This window comes from Schistocerca cancellata, unplaced genomic scaffold (genome assembly GCF_023864275.1).
Source record: "Schistocerca cancellata isolate TAMUIC-IGC-003103 unplaced genomic scaffold, iqSchCanc2.1 HiC_scaffold_732, whole genome shotgun sequence".
Lineage (NCBI taxonomy): Eukaryota > Metazoa > Arthropoda > Insecta > Orthoptera > Acrididae > Schistocerca > Schistocerca cancellata.
In genome coordinates this window covers 1628075-1649973 of record NW_026046743.1, presented here as the reverse complement: position 1 = coordinate 1649973, position 21899 = coordinate 1628075, and the positions used below count along the sequence as shown (strand labels likewise).

Sequence of the window (21899 nt, the reverse complement as noted above, 5' to 3'; positions counted from 1 at the left end):
ATTTAATTGATGAAAGGATAAAATATAAAAATGCAGTAAATGAAGCAGGCAAAAAGGAATACAAACGTCTCAAAAATGAGATCGACAGGAAGTGCAAAACGGCTAAGCAGGGATGGCTAGAGGACAAATGTAAGGATGTAGAGGCTTGTCTCACTAGGGGTAAGATAGATAATGCCTACAGGAAAATTAAAGAGACCTTTGGAGCGAAGAGAACCACTTGTATGAATATCAAGAGCTCAGATGGCAACCCAGTTCTAAGCAAAGAAGGGAAGGCAGAAAGGTGGAAGGAGTATATAGAGGGTTTATACAAGGGCGATGTAGTTGAGGACAATATTATGGAAATGGAAGAGGATGTAGATGAAGACGAAATGGGAGATAAGATACTGCGTGAAGAGTTTGATAGAGCACTGAAAGACCTGAGTCAAAACAAGGCCCCGGGAGTAGACAACATTCCATTTGAACTACTGATAGCCTCGGGAGAGCCAGTCATGAAAAAACTCTACCATCTGGTGAGCACGATGTATGAGACAGGCGAAATACCCTCAGACTTCAAGAAGAATATAATAATTCCAATCCCAAAGAAAGCAGGTGTTGCCAGATGTGAAAATTACTTAACATACAGTTTAATAAGTCACAGCTGCAAAATACTAACGCGAATTCTTTACAGACGAGTGGAAAAACTGGTAGAAGCCGACCTCGGGGAAGATCAGTTTGGATTCCGTAGAAATGTTGGAACACGTGAGGCAATACTGACCTTACGACTTATCTTAGAAGAAAGATTAAGAAAAGGCAAACCTACGTTTCTAGCATTTGTAGACTTAGAGAAAGCTTTTGACAATGTTAACTGGAATACTCTCTTTCAAATTCTGAAGGTGGCAGGGGTAAAATACAGGGAGCGAAAGGCTATTTACAGTTTGTACAGAAACCAGATGGCAGTTATAAGAGTCGAGGGGCATGAAAGGGAAACAGTGGTCGGGAAAGGAGTAAGACAGAGTTGTAGCCTCTCCCCGATTTTATTCAATCTGTATATTGAGCAAGCAGTAAAGGAAACAAAAGAAAAATTCGGAGTAGGTATTAAAATTCATGGAGAAGAAGTAAAAACTTTGAGGTTCGCCGATGACATTGTAATTCTGTCAGAGACAGCAAAGGACTTGGAAGAGCAGTTGAACGGAATGGACAGTGTCTTGAAAGGAGGATATACGATGAACATCAACAAAAGCAAAACGAGGATAATGGAATGTAGTCAAAGTAAGTCGTGTGATGCTGAGGGAATTAGATTAGGAAATGAGACACTTCAAGTAGTAAAGGAGTTTTGCTATTTAGGGAGTAAAATAACCGATGATGGTCGAAGTAGAGAGGATATAAAATGTAGACTGGCAGTGGCAAGGAAAGAATTTCTCAAGAAGAGGAATTTGTTAACATCGAGTATAGATTTAAGTGTCAGAAAGTCGTTTCTGAAAGTATTTGTATGGAGTGTAGCCATGTATGGAAGTGAAACATGGACGATAACTAGTTTGGACAAGAAGAGAATAGAAGCTTTCGAAATGTGGTGCTACAGAAGAATGCTGAAGATAAGGTGGGTAGATCACGTAACTAATGAGGAGGTATTGAATAGGATTGGGGAGAAGAGAAGTTTGTGGCACAACTTGACTAGAAGAAGGGATCGGTTGGTAGGACATGTTTTGAGGCATCAAGGGATCACAAATTTAGCATTGGAGGACAGTGTGGAGGGTAAAAATCGCAGAGGGAGACCAAGAGATGAATACACTAAGTAGATTCAGAAGGATGTAGGTTGCAGTAGATACTGGGAGATGAAGAAGCTTGCACAGGATAGAGTAGCATGGAGAGCTGCATCAAACCAGTCTCAGGACTGAAGACCACAACAACAACAACAACACATTAGGAGTGATTTAAAATGGAATGATCACATAAAGTTGATCGTTGGTAAAGCATATGCCAGACTGAGATTCATTGGAAGAATCCTAAGGAAATGCAATCCGAAAACAAAGGAAGTAGGTTACAGTACGCTTGTTCGCCCACTGCTTGAATACTGCTCAGCAGTGTGGGATCCGTACCAGATAGGGTTGATAGAAGAGATAGAGAAGATCCAACGGAGAGCAGCGCGCTTCGTTACAGGATCATTTAGTAATCGCGAAAGCGTTACGGAGATGATAGATAAACTCCAGTGGAAGACTGTGCAGGAGAGACGCTCAGTAGCTCGGTACGAGCTTTTGTTGAAGTTTCGAGAACATACCGTCACCGAAGAGTCAAGCAGTATATTGCTCCCTCCTACGTATATCTCGCGAAGAGACCATGAAAAAATCAGAGAGATTAGAGCCCACACAGAAGCATAGCGACAATCCTTCTTTCCACGAACAATACGAGACTGGAATAGGAGGGAGAACCGATAGAGGTACTCAAGGTACCCTCCGCCATACACCGTCAGGTGGCTTGCGGAGTATGGATGTAGATGTAGATGTAGAGGTAGATAGTGACAGCGGTTTTGGCGTGCCAAAACAGAAGGCAAGACTCATTTTGTATTCCCTACTGATTTCTGTATTTCTGTTAAAGGTGTTCAGCTACGGCGTTCTGACGTGGATCGAAAGAGCAGTGGGTTCAGTAATAAGGTTAATTGCGTAAGAAGGATAAACAAAAATGACTGTACTATTGTTTAATGAAACTAATAATTTTGGATATCGGATTTCTTGTTTTAAAGGATTCTTGTCTTAACATCCTGTTGTCTTTGATTATCAGAAACTTTATTGCGACTTTTAAAGGTTGGAAACTGTCTTTCGATAAGATTTTGCTGCAGAAATTCAATTTTTAGTAGCTTCATCATATTACTCATTCTTATATTAACTTGCAGTCATTACGTGGCTCTAAGGATGCTATTTCTACTTGAGATTTCTGTTGTGCAATTCGAAAAATAAATTTGACCTTGTACTGTAACTCAATCGACTCCACGAGTAATTATTTCGGGCACCTACTCCCTGCTTCCACAACAACAGGCAGTTTGGTACGAAACCGATTGTTTACCTCCATATAAATCAATAATCCGCCCCCCTTTTCCAATAGGCTTTAACATTGTACATTCAGGTGTTCCATAACTCTACTACCTACGCAATGAATGGCTGGCATTAATCCAAGTTTCACCTCGCCACAATATACTTTCGAATGCCACAGCCATGACTCTGCGCAATCTGCAACATCACGCAGCAACATCTGACCTTTCCATTATTGCTTTACGTCCGTTAATTAAAGAATCGCTGAAGCCTATGTCTCTGAGCGCTGGACGCAATAAAAATGTACTGCCTTTAAAAGATATATCTCTCTGAAGCGATACGAGCCATTTAGATAGTTGGGATGTTCCGTTCTATAGATCAGCCATATACACTGAAGCCTCGTAGAAACTGGTATAGGCATCTGTATTAAATACAGAGATATGTAAACAGGCAGAATACGGCTCTGCGGCCGACAACATCCCATATAAGACAACAAGTATCTGGCGCAGTTGTCAGATCGGTTACTGCTGCTACAATGGCAGAGGTTGAACGTGGTGTTATAGTCGGCGCACGGGCGATGGGATACAGCATCTCCGAGGTAGCGATGAAGTGAGGAATTTCCTGTACGACCATTTCACGAGTGTACCATGAATATCAGGAATCCAGTAAAACGTCAAATCTCCGACATCGCGGATGCCGGAAAAAGATCCTGCAAGAACGGGACCAACTACTACTGAAAAGAATCGCTCAACTTGACAGAAGTGTGTAACGCCGGAAATGCATATCCTCCTATTTCCATCTATTGTACCATGAATTTGTTTTCCTTATTTTTGTTACCTGAATATATGACATTTCTGTGTCTTTATGTATTGTAATTGTTTTATTGTTTGTATATATATATTTATGCATTTATGTCGATGTATAATTGGTTTGTTTTGTAAGTATTATTTGTATTTTTACGCTGGGTCTTGCCTAGGGAAAACTATGCAATCGAACGATTACATCGATAGGTCGCGTGGAGAACGAAAGTGTTTAGGATCTTTGGTAGTGTTAACTCTGCCGCGTGGGGCGCGGGCTGAGCAGAGAGAGTCTGGCTGGGGTGGTGCAGTGGAGCAGGTGTGTTGTGTGACGCTCCCACGAGTTGCCGCGCTTTCGGGGTTTGGCAGCATGTAATTGCGCTCGACTTGCTATAATAGTTTCTGACACGGTGTCGCGGACGGGAAGCAATAGCTGGCGCACATCAAGAGCCCGTTTCGCCTGGTGACCATGTCGAGAAGAAGGCGCGCCAACATCCATCTTCTGCAACAGCGACGGCCGACAATGAGTGACTGTCGGCACCTCCTCGATCGACGGCTTCATACCTTCAATCAACCAACAAGGAAGACTGGAAGCACGTAAAGTTTTAGAACTGTATGGCAGACCTCAGCTTTTCAAACTGTTCCATTTTCGTAACTATAATTACAGCAACTTAGCATGAACATTTGTTGCTCATTGTCCCAGTTGCATTACCAAGCAGGGTCCCTTCCTTTTCCGGAATGAACTCGAGTGTCATTGAAATTCAAACGCCAGCATCATTCGATATCACTGCTTTAATTTCAAAGTTCAGTTAAGGTATTCATAGCTGGCTACAATATTTAGATTACACAAGCACAAATTAAGAGTGCGAGTTTTGTTACCGTATTTTAGCTTACCTGTGACTGCAGCTCAGCTTGGTACGTACTAAATTTTACTACTGTTAATTGTTCAGAATCAATTAATTCAAGTTCAAAGTTAAATCCCTTATTTCTAAATTGCGTAGATTCAAGTAGCTTTTGAAATGATTGTTGCGGTAGTCCAAGACTAACCGTATTTTACTGAATTTCGATCTGCTTCAGAAAGAAAGCTCACTATTAACTTCAGTCACTAAATTAACTTTCGATTTTCCGGTTTTATTAATACTTTTGCTACATTAATCAGAGTGTAGCGAAATTTATTACTTCTGACAAACTTTCAGTTTTCACACTACATGTGTCAACCTTCAGTTGCCACGCTTCTAGTGCTAATTATATGTGTAATAACCTTTCTTTTCCAGTTACTATAGTAATTGTCCTTAGGACTGGCGACCATAATTTCCCCCAAATCTCAAATATCTAATTACCGCTAGTTAATTGTTAACGTAACGGCCGCACATTTACTTTCTTTATTAACTTTACCCCTTTTCAAAATTAATTTCCACCTGTTTCATTAGCATTTTTCCTTTCATTTAGATGTAACTCTTTCCTCCCTCTTTACCGACAGATTAACTTCGGTGACGATTTCTTTTCCCAAATTCACATTAGGTACACGCGGTTTAATTTTTCACAGTCATTAAGGTCGATAAGTGAGGGGGAGGTTACAAGTGCAACCCTTCCGCAATCTGCTGCAGATTTCGCTGCTGGGCCATCAACAAGTGCCAGCGTGCGAACCATTCAACGAAACATGTTCTATATGGGCCCACTCGTGTACCCTTGATGACTGTACGACACAAAGCTTGACGCCTCGTCTGGGCCAATCAACACCGCCACTGGACAGTTGATCACTGGAAACACGTTGCCTGGTCGGACGAGTCTGGTTTCAGATTGTATCGAGCGGACGGACGTGTACCAGTGTGGAGACAACCTCACGAATTCATTGGCCCTGAATGTCAGTAGAGGACTGTTGAAGCTGGTGGAGGCTCTGTAATGGTGTGGGGCGTGTGCAGCTGGAGTGATGTGGAACCTCTGATAACTCTAGAAACGATTCTGACAGGTGACACGTACGTAAAGATCCTGTATGATTGACGCCACCCTAGTCCGTTCTGCATTCCATCGGACTTTGGCAATTCCAGCAGGACAATGCGACAACCCACACGTCCAGAATTGCTACAGAGTTCAAATGGTTCAAATGGCTCTGAGCACTATGGGACTCAACATCTTAGGTCATAAGTCCCCTAGAACTTAGAACTAAGTAAACCTAACTAACCTAAGGACATCACACACACCCATGCCCGAGGCAGGATTCGAACCTGCGACCGTAGCAGTCCCGCGGTTCCGGACTGCAGCGCCAGAACCGCTAGACCACCGCGGCCGGCCTGCTACAGAGTGGCTCCAGGAATACTCTTCTCAGTTTAAACATTATTGACCGTATATGGGTGGCTTGCGTTATGCTGTTCAGAAGAGCTCTCCAACCGCTCGTGCTGTTACGGGTTAATGGACAGCTCTGCAGGATTCATGGTGTCAGTCACTCCAGCACCACTTTAGACAGTAGTCCAGTCCATGCCACGTCGCGTTGCGATACTACTGCGTGTTTGCGGGGGCTTTACACTACGTTAAGGAGGTGCACCAGTTTCTTTGGCTCTTCAGTGTATATGACGACGGTAACATCTTTCCAGAAATCGCCCAAAACTGTCACTTGTTATTTTCTCGACCATTTTTTTCACCTGGTGTGTGCAGTCCTTTTAAGCCAATCTCATCACAGTCAAATGGTACTGTTCTTTGGCTATCTTTGCAACAGTGTCTTTGATTACTTCCAGAACTTGCCTTTAGCTACGTCTTCGGCAGCAGATGAAGGCTCAGTTCTTTTTCCCTTTTCATTCTGAAAGTAAACCCTCAGTTTACTGACCTGACTGTGTAGCAAGCTTTATTCCTGCCTTTCACTTCACGTGATGGGCCTCCACCGTTCCTGTCGCTGTATATGGTTTCAAATGAAACAGAAGCGAATGACACACGAAAGCACCAACAACCAATGACATTTAGTGAGGCGAAGGACGGAACGACAGTACCGGTTACATTTAATACACTCAGAGGTGTGCTTCAGATGCCTCAGACACGTGCGCATCAGATTTACAGTGCGATATCGTGTGTCGTGCTAAATGCTCGTGAGCAGTAGGTCATTGGCTGGCTCCCTGCGGTCGCTAGGCAACGGAACGACGCTACTGAGCTGTCAGTGCCGAAGACTGGTCTCCCAGACTGCAGCGATGTAGACCTACAATTAAGCATGTATGATGCCTGACGGCTCTTCTTGAAAACAGGGATCGCATGCGCATTTTTTCAATCGCTAGATACTGTTTATTGCCCGAACGGAGTACTATGAAACGCTGTTGGAAGGTGCTAGGACTTTTATGTAATCTCTGTTGAGCCTCACAGGTATATCTTCCGGTGCAACTGCCTTTACAAAATGGCTCTGAGCACTATGGGACTTAACATCTATGGTCATCAGTCCCCTAGAACTTAGAACTACTGAAACCTTACAAAACTAAGGACAGCGCACAACACCCAGTCATCACGAGGCAGAGGAAATCCCTGACCCCGCCGGGAATCGAACCCGGGAACCCGGGCGCGGGAAGCGAGAACGCTACCGCACGACCACGAGCGCCTTTACACAATCGAACAGACTCGGTTCAGTATTTTGTTCTGCAACTACTTATCCGCATATTGCGATATCAGTATTCGTGGGATAGTAGAAAAAGGGAGTAATAATACGACAATTCGCTGCGAAACAGATTCAGAAGAGTGAGTTCAGTCCCTCTGCTCACTCCCCGCTACAGTTTCTTTCAGTGCCAGTGTGGTCACTAAGAGACTGAACAGGTGATTTCGATCATCTTAATATTTTTCCGTACTGCAAAAACTTCTAAGGATATTTATTTAAATTGTTTGTCATATATTTAATTTCAAATTCGATGAATGCTTCTAGCATTGCTGTTCTTACGCTCAGTTTCGCTTCATTTAGCTATTAATTTCCTACTAGGTGTCGGCTTCGTCCAAATCGGAGAAGAAGCTTGCTTTGCTTGCTGAGTAACTTTATAGCACGGCTGTTGAACTGCAGTGGGTCTGTTTCCACCCCTCGCCATGGCGCTCAAGATGTACTTGTCAAGACTACAGTCAGTGCCACATTGAAGTGTACGCCGTTGTCTGTACGAAGTAAAAGACACTATTATAAATATAAAATGTAAATACATGTTATTATTAACTGCACAATTACCTAATAGTTAATCCAATCGCCGCCATCATCGGCTATAGCTTGGTACATTTTTGGCATGCTTTTTACGAGATTTTCTGCATGTTCTCTCGGTAACGGTCTCCCTATTTTATATGGCGGCTGCTTGAAAGTATATATGGCTTTCCTTTAAGGATGCGGGGTACTTATAAATGCTGGAAAAATCGAAATATTTTATGATTATATTAAACTCTATAGTCTTTCTGATTACATTGATATATACGTTATGGGGTTTCAAATGAAAAATGACGTATATGTACCAAATTTTAGAGTTACAGTCATTTATGCCACCACGCCCCTTTTATTTCTGTTCCAGAAATCAGTATTATTTCGAAAAGAATTGTGAACTTTCTGTTTCCAGTGATTATGTGGATAACAGTACAGGTTTCTAGTGTGTAAATGATTATCTTTGCTAGTATTTACTTTTGTTTCGCTGACGCAGTTTGTTCACGTGTTTCGGAATGTTTGTTGCCCAAGTGCTACATATATTTTTGGAAGTAAATATACTTCAGTGTGCAATAAAGACGAACTATGCGCCCAACAAGTAATTCAATAAAAGGGTATTTCGTGGTAACCAGTTCACAAACAAAGCAAGCGACACTGCTGTAAGTAACCTATGTATCACTTCTTCAGGGAAGAAATTCCCACATGGCCCGCTTCTTGGTGATTCAAATTTTTGCGTTAAAAATGACGCTGTTCGTACTGGATTTGTTGTTGTTCATGTGGGTATCTTACCTTCTTTGATAAAGGAAGTGGCGAAATGTAAACAATGTGATGGTGTAGGCTGTCTGGAAGTAACTGAACAAGGAAATAGCAGGAAGGACTTAGCGTCAAAATTAGTTGTTCTATGTAGATCCTGCAATGAATCTACCTTGAAAATGACTTCGAACATTGTGCATAATACATATGATGTGAATTTGAAGTCAGAGTATGCAGTGCATGCAATAGGAAAAGGAAAAAAGGCTGCTCAAACGTTTTGTGGTTTGTGGGACCTTCCTCCTCCTCCCAGTAGGTTCAGCAGGTACATAAAAGTACCTTTAAGTGCCTTCACGGTTGTGTCTAAAGCATCTATGAAACGTGTAGTAGAAGCAACTGTAAATATTAGTGGAACCAGGGACATTGCTGTTGCACTAGATTGGATATGGCAACGTTGAGGACGTCGTTCCTTGAATGGTGTTGTAAGTGCTATTTCTCTGGATAATGGATAAGTTGTTGATGTTGAGTGCTTATCTAAGTACTGCCACACCTGACATGGTAACACTGAAGCACATATTGTGTTCTGAGAATTACGATGGTTGCAGTGGAGGTATGGAGTGTGATAGAGCTCTAAAAATATTTCAGAGGTCGGTGCCCGTTTAAAACATTAAATATACGAAGTGCCTAGTCGATGGTAACTCTAAAACTTTCAATAAAGTGAATGAGTTCAATGTTTATTGTGATACTTTGGTAACAAAACTGGAGAGTTGTGGACATGTGCAAAAGAGGATGGGTGCTGGATTGAAGAAGCTACGAAGAGAAATGGAAGGACAGTTGTTGTCTGATGGGAAATATCTGTCTGGCCGAGGTAGATTGACAGAAATTGAAATAGACCTTCTTTAGAGTTATAACGGGCTGGCGATTAGATGAACTGCACTTCTGAATGATGTTACAGCACTGAGGAAAGCTGTATGGGCCACCTACTTTCATAAGGTGTCCACAGATGACCACCCTGTTCACCTGTTCACGGACTTTGCCCTAAAGGAGAAGATTCTTGGTCTGGTTACCAAAAAAAAGAAACAAAAGGTGGTCAAATATACCATCATAAGCATTCTCTTCCTGAGCCTGTTATGAATGAAATAAATTCAATTTTGGGAGACCTGAGTGACCTTGTTTTGCTTAGTAAATATCTTCATGGGGGCACTCAGAATACAAATGAAAGATTCAATCACTGCATATCGGAAAGATTACCCAAGAACGTTTTTGTAGCACTAAATACATTAAATGTTTGTGTATTAGATGCAGTGATAAGTTTCCATGATGGAGTGATAGCAAGGTATGAAACCCTGAGAAATTTAGGCATAAAATATGGAAGATCAATTGCTTGAGTGTGACAGACGACAGGTGCATGAAGCCGAAAGATTCGCTCTTCAAGTTACAAAAGAAGCAATAAGTCGTAAATGGAATTCCAAGAGGAAGCTTGAAGATGGGTAAATGCTGCAGGATGAAGACTATAAGACTATGCTTCAGAAATGTCTGAGGCACAGTTTAATTAGACTTATGTCTTCATTTGCAACTTCCCACAAGTTGTATTTTTCAGAATTCAGATAGATATACTTCCTAAAGTATATAAAGCATTGCTGTAATTTTTTTCTGTAACTTGGAATAGCCCATACTTATGTATTAGACCTAAACTTTATTACAGAATCAACCAAATTATAGAAAAAATAACATCTTTATTAAGAAAAAATTATAAAAATTAAAATGTAAGATGTGATATTTTTTTCGTTGTAATATGCATAATAGGTGGAGCTAAACAGGTCTATTACCTCAGCCATCATGTCATGCATATCTGGTAAAAATTTGCTCTCCTCCAAATGTATAACACTGGATTAAATCGTACCTCAACTTGAGGAAGTATTCTGGAAAGAAATTGCGTCAATTTCTTTGTAATTTTTTTAATAACCCTAAGCAGGTTCAAAAATCTCCAGAATACTTCTCATCTACTTAGAAAGTGTGCTGCATTACCTGATATCAACAAAAAAATCTGTAAAACATACACGCTATAAACAGTGCCTGAAAGAAATAGGTGTTGATTTTTACATAATACTGAGCCGGGGAAGTACCATGTGTTCTCAAGCTTCATCTAAACATACGGGCAAACATTTCCGATCGGATTTGCACCTGGAGACATTTCAGGCCAATCCATGATGGACACCCCCTTGTCTTGTTCCCATACACACACACATACATTAATCCTTGTTCCACAGATCATGAATACGACATTTTGTAATGATGTGGAACGTGTCACATTAACATAAGTTGTCACATGACGTACAGAGACGGCTGTGACGTTTCGGATTATTACCCTCTTGACACACCTAGTTTGCCTCGTTCGAACCAAACAGCTTCTTAACGGACGTCACATGGTATTTTCGATAAATACTGCATATTGTTTCTGCATTTAAATTGGCTGTAAATAAGTGCAAATATCCAAAACTGCAAGCGACAAAACAAAGCATTCAGCTATCACACTGTTTGTCTATACACTGTGCAAAACCACATTGAGTACAGATTCGAGACCAGTATCAGAGATGTCGCTGCTGACGTTACATTTTAATTATGGTTCAAATTGCTCTGAGCACTATGGGACTTAATTTCTGCGGTCATCAGTCCCCTAGAACTTGGAACTACTTGAACCTAACTAACCTAAGGACATCACACATATCCATGCCAGAGGCAGGATTCGAACCTACGACCGTAGCGATCGCGCGGTTCCAGACTGTAGCGCCAAGAACCGCTCGCTCGCTCCAGCCGGCTTCAATTATGGTATACACTTGATCGTGGAAATGATTGCATTGTATAAAACTTTTGAATTTGATCCGTTTTTGCTCCACATGTTAGCCGTAAGTGCTGAATAGCCCATACTGCGATAAGGACTGTTATGGAAATATCTCCTAGCTGCAATTAACACGACACTACAGAAGTAGGACTCTAAATCAAAATAGAGTTCTACGACCTCATTGATGTGTTAACAGATGGCAGTGGAAACTGGGCAAGACAATAATCACATCAAGAGGAGATGAGAAGCTGGCGAGGTGAGATTTCTATGATCTGTGGCAGGCTACACACTGCTGTAGAAAAAGTTACACAAAAATAATAATAAAAAGTGTTTGTGACAAACAGAAGGAACTGGGAGTATTAAATATAAACGGTAGAACGCAGGGCAGCAAATTAAAATGGAAAAAGTACATTATAGGAGTAGACAATAACCGAATGCCAGTGATTATGCTAACGCGTTGATCCATAGGATAAGAGAAGGTAGGAACACCTCTCACTAGAATACATCTCAAGAGAATACAGTACAATTTACCTTGAAGAAGGAACTAGACCTAAGGGCTAAATCTTGAAGATTATGATGTTGGTGGGCAGAGGAAGCTGTAGAGAATACAATTTCTAGGGGAAGCAACTTTTAGAATATATATAACAAGTAAACGTGGCTACCGGAGTGTGTGCTACACAGAGACGAAGGGATGGACACAGGAAATGGCGAAATTAATCGGGAGACAGAGCAACGAAGAAGGCACTTTTGGCTCACAGAGAATACAATTTCTAGGGGAAGCAACGTTTAGAATATATATAACAAGTAAACGAGGCTACCTGAGTGTGTGCTACACAGAGACGAAGGGCTGGACACAAGAAATTGCGAAATTAGTCAGGAGACAGAGCAACAAAGAAGACACTTTTGGCTCACAGAGAATACAATTTCTAGGGGAAGCAACGTTTAGAATATACATAACAAGTAAACGAGGCTACAGGAGTGTGTGCTACACAGAGACGAAGGGTTGGACACAAGAAATAGCGAAATTAGTCAGGAGACAGAGCAACAAAGAAGACACTTTTGGCTCGCAGAGAATACAATTTCTACGGGAAGCAACGTTTAGAATATACATAACAAGTAAACGAGGCTACCTGAGTGTGTGCTACACAGAGACGAAGGGATGGACACAGGAAATGGCGAAATTAATCGGGAGACAGAGCAACGAAGAAGGCACATTTGGGTCACAGAGCATAGAATTTCTAGTGGAAGCAACGTTTAGAATATACATAACAAGTAAACGAGGCTACAGGAGTGTGTGCTACACAGAGACGAAGGGTTGGACACAAGAAATAGCGAAATTACTCAGGAGACAGAGCAACAAAGAAGGCACTTTCGGCTCACCTGGCATGGAAATACCTCTCGTCCCACAGGTTGACCTTCTTGATGACTTCAGGGTCTCTGAGCAGCAGATACGGTCGGGTCATCAAGTAGAAACCTCCGACAGGGCACCCTTCGAGGCGGCGGTAGACGTTCTCGATCAAAGCGGCGAAGCTCTCCCGCATGAAGAAGAGACCAGCGGCGTTGCCGAAGAGGAGAGTCGGTTCGACGTAGGGGACTCCCAGCTTGCGCCAGTAGGCGTTCACCTCTCTCAAGAAGACCACCAACAACAGCAGCGAGAGCCCCAACAGTAGGAGGGTCAAAGGCCATCCACTGAGGTGCGCCATTGTTTTCTGCTACTGCGAAGACTGTATTGTGCTACACCAGTTCACCACTGGTCGTTTACTCTGGTTCCAAGCGCGTTATCCAAAGCGCGTAACAGCGAATCCTGACGCTTGCACTTCCTATGAGGCACGTTATAGGTATTCATCACTCTCGACGCACACCTTGTGACGTTCATTCGGTTCATAGCAGTCTCACTGACTAGCATTACCTGTTCCGTTCTAACAGTTACACACTTTTACACTGTCCTACAACTGTTTACTTCCGCAGCCTTGCAACGTGTCTGCGATGGGGAGCGATCTATTTCCGAACCCGCTGTGGAAACCGCCGAACCGTCCATTTTAGGAACGCATCCACGTGAGACGAGGCGTTTGTTTGACTGACCGCATGCCGCCGCGGATGTCTGCTCCGCGCATGCGTCGCGCACTGGCCAGCGTCCTCGCGGCCCGCACATTTATAGCGCGTCACGTCTGCGCCGGGCCTGCCTTTTTGCTTGCTTGCTTGCGTTGCGCGTGACGTCACGGTGAGTCGTCATATCTGGCGGTCTCGCGCCCAGTTAGCAAACTCTGATGCAACGGCGGCTGGGCTGAACGCCACTGCGTCTGCGCCCTTTCCGTTTGGTGGATTCTCTCTTCTCTCTCCGTTTGTCTCTCACCTGTATCTACATCTACTTACATACTCCGCAAGCCACCTGACGGTGTGTGGCGGAGGGTACCTTGAGTACCTCTATCGGTTCTCCCTTCTATTCCAGTCTCGTATTGTTCGTGGTAAGAAGGATTGTCGGTATGCTTCTGTGTGGGCTCTAATCTCTCTGATTTTATCCTCATGGCCTCTTCGCGAGATATACGTAGGAGGGAGCAATATACTGCTTGACTCCTCGGTGAAGGTATGTTCTCGAAACTTCAACAAAAGCCTGTACCGAGCTACTGAGCGTCTCTCCTGCAGTCTTCCAATGGAGTTTATCATCTCCGTAACGCTTTCGCGATTACTAAATGATCCTGTAACGAAGCGCGCTGCTCTCCGTCGGATCTTCACCCTGAGCTTTTGCTCTTATTTACAAGTAAACACTTTCTTTCATTAGTCAGCATATAGCTAATTCCGCACCCTTGGGTCCTGTGAAGCTACATCGGGATAAACATATAAAATGTAGACTGTCAATGGGTTGGAAAGCGTTTCTGAAGAAGAGAAATTTGTTAACATCGAGTATAGATTTAAGTGTCAGGAAGTCGTTTCTGAAAGTATTTGTAAGGAGCGTAGCCATGTATGCAAGTGAAACATGGACGATAAATAGTCTGGACAAGAAGAGAATAGAAGCTTTCGAAATGTGGTGTTACAGAAGAATCCTGAAGATTAGATGGGTAAATCACGTAACTAATGAGGAGGTATTGAATAGAATCGGGGAGAAGAGGAGATTGTGGCACAACTTGACAGGAAGAAGGGACCGGTTGGTAGGTCATGTTCTGAGGCACCAGGGGATCACAAATTTAGCATTGGAGGGCAGCGTGGAGGGTATAAATCGTAGAGGGAGACCAAGAGTTGAATACACTAAGCAGATTGAGAAGGATGTAGGTTGCAGCATGTACTGGGAGATGAAGAACCTTTCACAGGATAAGAGTACCATAGGGAGCTACATCAAACCAGTCTCAGGACTGAAGACAACAAGCTACGTAGACTCGTTATATGTAAATTGAAGTGGATCATGGATGTCAGCAGCAGGGGGACATTACGTGGAAGAAGCGGAGACGAGTGAAAATGTGTACTGGAGCGGAATTTGAACCCGAGATCGCCTGAATACGAGGCAGGTGCGTTAAGCAATCCGGGGCACGGCTTTATTGCAACTGCGTGGAATACATCGACACGCCTCAAGGCCGATCTACATTTCCACCGAGCGCCACCTTTCCATTATACTCCTGTTCGCTGCTTAGATATTTGTGCATTCCCACCGAAGAAAGTTGATCCATTGCCCAGCTAGGAGTATCAATTACATAAATGCAAGGTGTCTGTTCTTTCAGACATGTCCGCTGCTGTTTTTGGAAAAGAACGAGGCAAACTGCTGACATAATGTGCATATTTCCTCGCAATAATATCTTACGGAATACTTTTCTGGGGATACTCACCTCTTAGAAAGAGAGGATCAAACGTACAAAAGAGAGATGAAAATAGTTTGGACGAAAAGAGAATAGAAGCTTTTGGAATGTGGTGCTACAGAAGAATGCTGAAGATTAAATGAGTAGATCACATAACTAATGAGGAGGTATTGAATAGCATTGGGGAGACGAGGAGTTTGTGGCACAACTTAACAAGAAGGAGGGATCGGTTGGTAGGACATGTTCTGAGGCATCAAGGGATCACCAATTTAGTATTGGAGGGCAGTGTGGAGGGTAAAATTCGTAGAGGGAGACCAAGAGATGAATACACTAAACAGAATCAGAAGGATGTAGGCTGCAGTACGTATTGGGAGATGAAGAAGCTTGCACAGGATAGAGTAGCACGGAGAGCTGCATCAAACCAGTCTCAAGACTGCAGACCACAACAACAACAACAACGTGTTGCATTCTGCATTTAAAGGCAGAGAAAAGCAACGGCTAATTCAGTCTCTAATAACAGTCTTGAACAACAGTAGTAGTAGGTATGGACACCAGATACCACAGATGTGAAGGCAGTAGGTGAAATACAAAAAATGCAATCCATTTGCGGGTTATATCACTGTGTCGGCGTACACCATCTCTTCCTCGGTCTTCCCTAAACCACTCTTGCTCCAAGCTTTGTATTCCATTGCTAGTTTAGGAAGCATTTCTGGCGGCGTACGGAGTGCATGTGTTTTATATTTTTCGTTGTATCACTTCTACGTTCTTGGCTGCCTCCCTAATTCTTCCCTACTACTTCGTCTCTGATTTTCTCTTCCCCAGTGCAGCCTTCCAGGGATCTTCTGATACTTATAGCTGTCGTAAATCGATATTTCTAAGCGTGCAAGTTTCCGTCCCACATTATTAAGTTGAGACTCCGATGCCTTCATAAAATTTCCCTCGTGTTTCTTTCCTTGCTTCAATCTTAAGTGTTCTCCTTATTGTGCCACATATACGGTTGCAAGTATTAGTTTTTTCTATATATCCACGTCCTGTCCATACGATACGTCACATCCTAAATACTGGAAAATGGTTACCTGTTATAGCGCCTTATTATCGAGGTTAGTTTTTGTTTGTATTGGGAAAGTACCTACAGGTGCCATGCATAAGTTACATTCAGAGATATATTCACATTACTTCCTGTAATTTATCTTCACTGTTCACCCGGAAATTACATCGTGCTAATGTGTTTGTTCAAAAAATCTTTCAAATGGCTCTGAGCACTGCGCGACTTAACATGTGAGGTCATCAGTCCCCTAGACCTTGAACTACTTAAACCTAACTAACCTAAGGACATCACACACATCCATGCTCGGGGCAGGATTCGAACTTGCGACCGTAACGGTTGCTCGGTTCCAGACTGTAGCGCCTACAACCGCACGGCCGCTCTGGCCGGCGCTAATGTGTTCATTATCCATAATATTTGTACGTGGTGGCATTATATCTCTTATGCATTCTCTGATCGCGTAATCTACATACACTGAAGCGCCAAGGAAACTGGTATAGGCATGCGTATTCAAATACTGAGATATGTAAACAGGCAGAATGCCACGTTGCGATGGGTAACGCCCACATAACACAAGTGTCTGGCGCTGTTGTTAGATCGGTTACAGTTACTGCAATGGCAGGTTATCAAGACTTAAGTCAGTTTGAACGTGTTGTTACAGTCGGCGCAAGGGCGATGGGCACGGCATCTCAGAGGTAGCGATGAGGGAATTTTCCCGTACTACCATTTCACGAGTGTACCGTGAACATCAGGAATCCCGTAAAACGTCGAATCTCCGACATCGCTGAGGCCGGAAAAGGATCCTGCAAGAATGGGACCAACGACGACCGAAGAGAATCGTTCAGCGTGGCAGAAGTGCAACCCTTCCGCAAATTGCTGCAGATTTCATAAACGGCCTGCGACCGAACCGCCGAATCTTTCTATCAGTAAATGGGGTATGTTCTCAACTGACTCGGTTGTTTTAACCCCCTCCACTGACGGAATGATCCGCTTCCTAATTCCGTATGTATAAAACCTATACGGACTTGTAGCTGTCACGCCTTTGCGCTTACTGCTACGTATTTTAACTGTAAATATCTCAGTCCTAATGGTAAGAGGTGAAACGTCCCCTTAGAACAATTATACAAGACTGTGCTTAACCTGACAGACTGTGCTTCACCTGACACACAATATTATTTAGCGCAACGCAATCTGACTTTCAAAAGATCCCTACAAAAGAATGGCCCTGACTAACATTAAACTATACCTTTCACAAATCACTTACCTCACAAAAATCTTCGTTACTCAAGCTACTGCAATACAACGAGCGCCACTACTGCCAGCTAAATAAAAGATTCAAACTACTGAAGGCACTAACTACTGATAGTCTTAGCAAATGAAAGATTCTAATAGAGAACAAACAATGTGTTTACCTCAATATTCATAATATATACAGCAGTTCATGACATTTTTCAAAACTCCGCCATCTCTCTCCCCACATCCACCACTGCTGGCGGCTCACCTCCAACTGCGCAACGCTACGCGCTGTTAACATCCAGCTATAGCAGTTCATGACAACTATGGCAGACAACAATGCGATTTTCATACAGAGCGCTACGTAACGTTGCCAATAAGAAAACATAAACAGCAAACTTACATAAAGAAAACATAAACAGCCTACTTACATAGCCCCCATGCTCCCCACAAAAAATTTTACAAATTTTTTTTGGCCAGTGGCCAATACAGATTTGAAAAATTTTTTCATAATTACAATAACAAAGATATCAAATGCACACACTTATTTATACAATGTTGGTCAAAAGCTAAAATTTTCTCACAGTCCATAAAGACAGTCCTGATCATTCATCACAGTAAAACTGCCGCTTGTTTTATCAAAGTCTGAGCAGTAAAAGACAATGCACACGGAAGTAGTGGATTACTATGCAGTCGTGAAGAAGTAGTGTTGTCCTTCCAACGGAAAGACAGTGCTGACTCTTGACATGCTGACAGGTAATGGGCCACAACAGAGCAAACCCACAGGAGAGTCAGTCGAAGTTTGAAGAATATTGGTAGGTAGGTCATCATAGAGCAGACCCACTGTAGTCCTGGTAGAGGTTACGGTATTGGTGGGCCACCAGAGGCGCAGACCCACTGCAGTCCATGTAGAAATTGTGGTATTGGTGAGTCATCATAGATGCAGACGCACTTCAGTCCTTGTAGAGATGGCCAGCAGCCATCCGTTGTGACTGTGCAGGTGCACAATCACCATTGAAGAGTCTTGCAGATAATATAGCAAGTCCATAACCACCACTTGTGCACCCACAAAGTTTTTGGAATTGTCCTTAGAACCAGCAATGCTGTTATCCAGTCCCTTGCTGAATTAGTAACACACGTGCAAACACTAACAGTCCCAACTTCTCACATAGTGTCCATATAGTATGACCAACAGAAAAGTGTGCAGTGAAATGAATGCTTGCAAGTTAATAATATGATGAACTGGTGTCAATTACAATTATATAACATAAGAATGCAATTACAAAGATACAAAATACATCATTAAAAACATAACAATACAGATAATATTTGTAGTAATAGGGGCTTTACAAAAGAATAGAAATAAACATATACATCAGTGTTACAGGAATGATGACATGAGTACAAAAATAAAAGATCAGAATCACTTTTGAAACGTCAACTTCACACATGAGCATTAAAACAAAACAGAATAAATGATGTCTAACATCTTTACAAAGAAAATACCATATTATTAATGCCAATTATATTTGAGGAGAACAGTATTCCTCATCATAGTGAATGTAGCTTAATATTAGAAGAAAAAATTCTATGAAACTACACAGAGACAGGAAGAAAACAAATACGCAAGGGTACACAAAGACATAGTGGGATAACACAAGGAAAGGACAGGGTTTGTTTTACTGCAGTATTTGGCAAACAAAACTTTCTTTGCTTCTTGGAGATCTCCCTTCATTCGTCATTATTCCCAAAAAGTCCTATCTATACCTCCTTCCTGTATTCTATTCATATTTCTTTCAAAATAATTATTTCTGATTGTACAATACTCATTTGGGCCCAAATCTTTTTCATATAACTTCGCAATGCATTCTTTACCTATTCTCCATAGTCAGTGTCTTATATAGTCTACCCCCTCTTAAGCTAACTTAAATCTACTGAGCTCAGATATATATACCAAGGGACGAGCCAATGCAGCATCACATAAAACAGTTAATATAAACAGCAATGAAAAAAAACCGCAGATTTGCGAAGCAAGCAGCATTAAGAAATTAGCAAAAGTCAAATTCAATAACACTATGCCTGGCAAACAGCAGCAGCAAATATAAAAGTATAAAAAATATAAAACTTATATCTATACATGAAATAGCTCAAGCAGAAAAATATTACAGTAAAAACAACAATGCAGAAAAGGGAAATGTCTATTCACATCCTAATGTCTATGTAATTAAAGTGGTGCACCACAACAACTTATTGTAAAAAAAATATTACCATGTACTTGAAAAGAAAATTATGTGTTACTGTTACTAGTTCCTCCTTATTGTTCTTTCCTTTCCAAGTGCTCCTTTTTTAAAGAATGTGGATCAAAAAATAATTATTTAATAGATCTGTTGACAGAAAGTGTTCACATTAGCAAATGCATTTCATTTTATAAAAGCAATGCTGCAACACAGCTGGAAACCAGACATCAAATGAAATAAGCAACTACGAAAAGCAAAGCATAAAAATATCATTCAATAGTCATGTGGCATTTCGTAAGTCAGTAGCACTCAACTCTAGGAGAAAGACACTTGTCATAATCAGGTGTGCAGATGTACGAATATTTCCCATCAATTCATAAGCATTTCAGTAATTAGCACGAAGTGCGAGTAATCATATGTTTTCAAGTAACGAGGGTGTCGCATTAGCGATGAAAGGCACACCCTAATGGCTTGTTCTCCAGGTGTCTGACACAGCTGTGTGCCGACGACGCACGTGCAGGTGGTCACTTAACTTTCTTATGGAAACATTTACGACAGCAGTTTCCGCTACAGTGACAGTCTCATATAAAAATATTTAACAGGTCAAGAATGTGCGTTGCAAATGTGTAGGAACAAAATCCTATGAATATAACAGTGTCCAAAAAAGTTTCGCCGGCATTGTGATACATTCACGCATCTACACACACATTTCATAATTCTTAAAGTACGATTCTTGGTTTCCAACATCCTTTTTCACAAGTCAAGAGTCCCTAAACACTACTCATTATTCCTTACCTTATTCGTCAATACTTCTTCAATATTTCATCATAACATACGTGGCATAATCAAATAACTCATATAGCATTAGCTTATTGATCATAAACATACATCAGCAGCATAATACACATCGTCGTCGTAATAATAACATCATAACACCTCAGTCAAATCTCAAAAACGTCGTAGCTTTCTGCAATTGTTTCAAAACGTAAAGAAAATTCTCTGCTTATGTCAAAAGTGTCATCTGCCTCAAACGTACTTTAAAATCATGCTCCTTTACCAAATACATCATTCAAAGCTCTCATAGTATCACAATGGTACCAAAAAAATATGAACAGTTCACACAGTACAGACAAAATACAATTTCGTAAGTGTGAAGTTATCCAACGGTGTAATTGCGTAAACATGTGTCACTGATGTAGAAAAAAAATGTTTGTTTCTCTGTTAAATGATCAGATAGCTGTGTAATTTATGTGTTAGAGAAATATGGTACCGATGTGTAAAGTTGTATAAGCAAATACCATATTAGCTAGGGCTCCTTGTGCTTGCCAAACACATGGTACACAAAGTAGGCGTGTACCCCCCTGAGGTTTATTGTAATTATACCCTCAGGTGTTACAGATTACAGCAATGGAATGAAATGTATCACGAAAAACTTTCTTTGTAATTCAAAAATCTTTAAAAATAAATGTTTTAAGTACAAAATTAATCACTCAAATACGTGTCCTGTAGCGCTAAATATGCGTCTTGCTGTAAAATAATCTCTGGGAAGTGTCGTAGTTATTGTCCTCCGAAAGCTAAGTTCTGCAAAAGTCAATGTACTTACCTCATGATACACAAAAGTGAAATGCTTTGCGTATAGATAACTTAGTTATTAAGCTTATTGCCGTGATGAGGAAAGTACTGTGCTGTAACGTATTGTTGTCCTACGGAAAGGGCTGTCTCCTTGTAGCAATAGCACAAAAGTCACCACTAAAACATGTCTCACTTTATAGAAGAATTCAGAAAAAACTGTGCAGATATAAAACAGATACACCGCAAAAGCAACATTGTAAATTGTCACGCATTAGCAGCGTCGTGATAAAATCGTGTAGCTGTCACATAAACTAACCACTGTGTCATCTGGCATTTCACAGAAAGCACCTCAAATCCAGAATCCACTCTCAAGCAAACCAAAATGTTGCATGAAAATTTCATTAGCAGTGCTGGTATATGTTCTAAGTATGTAAGCCATATATTCGTTAAGTAATCGTGCAAATAACAAGGAGGAATGTATAAATAACAACACTG

The 21899-nt window shown here is 41.6% G+C and overlaps 1 protein-coding gene across 1 annotated transcript in view; it reads right to left on the bottom strand.

Annotated features, from left to right (window-relative positions):
- The window catches only part of LOC126141634 (cytochrome P450 6a2-like), a 141134-nt gene extending 127899 nt beyond the window's left edge, over positions 1 to 13235 (bottom strand). The window contains exon 1 of the mRNA XM_049915272.1: positions 12913 to 13235. Within this exon, the coding sequence (XP_049771229.1) occupies positions 12913 to 13235 (323 nt within the window). The remainder of the gene's footprint in view (positions 1 to 12912) is intronic.
- Positions 13236 to 21899: the final 8664 nt, after the last annotated feature.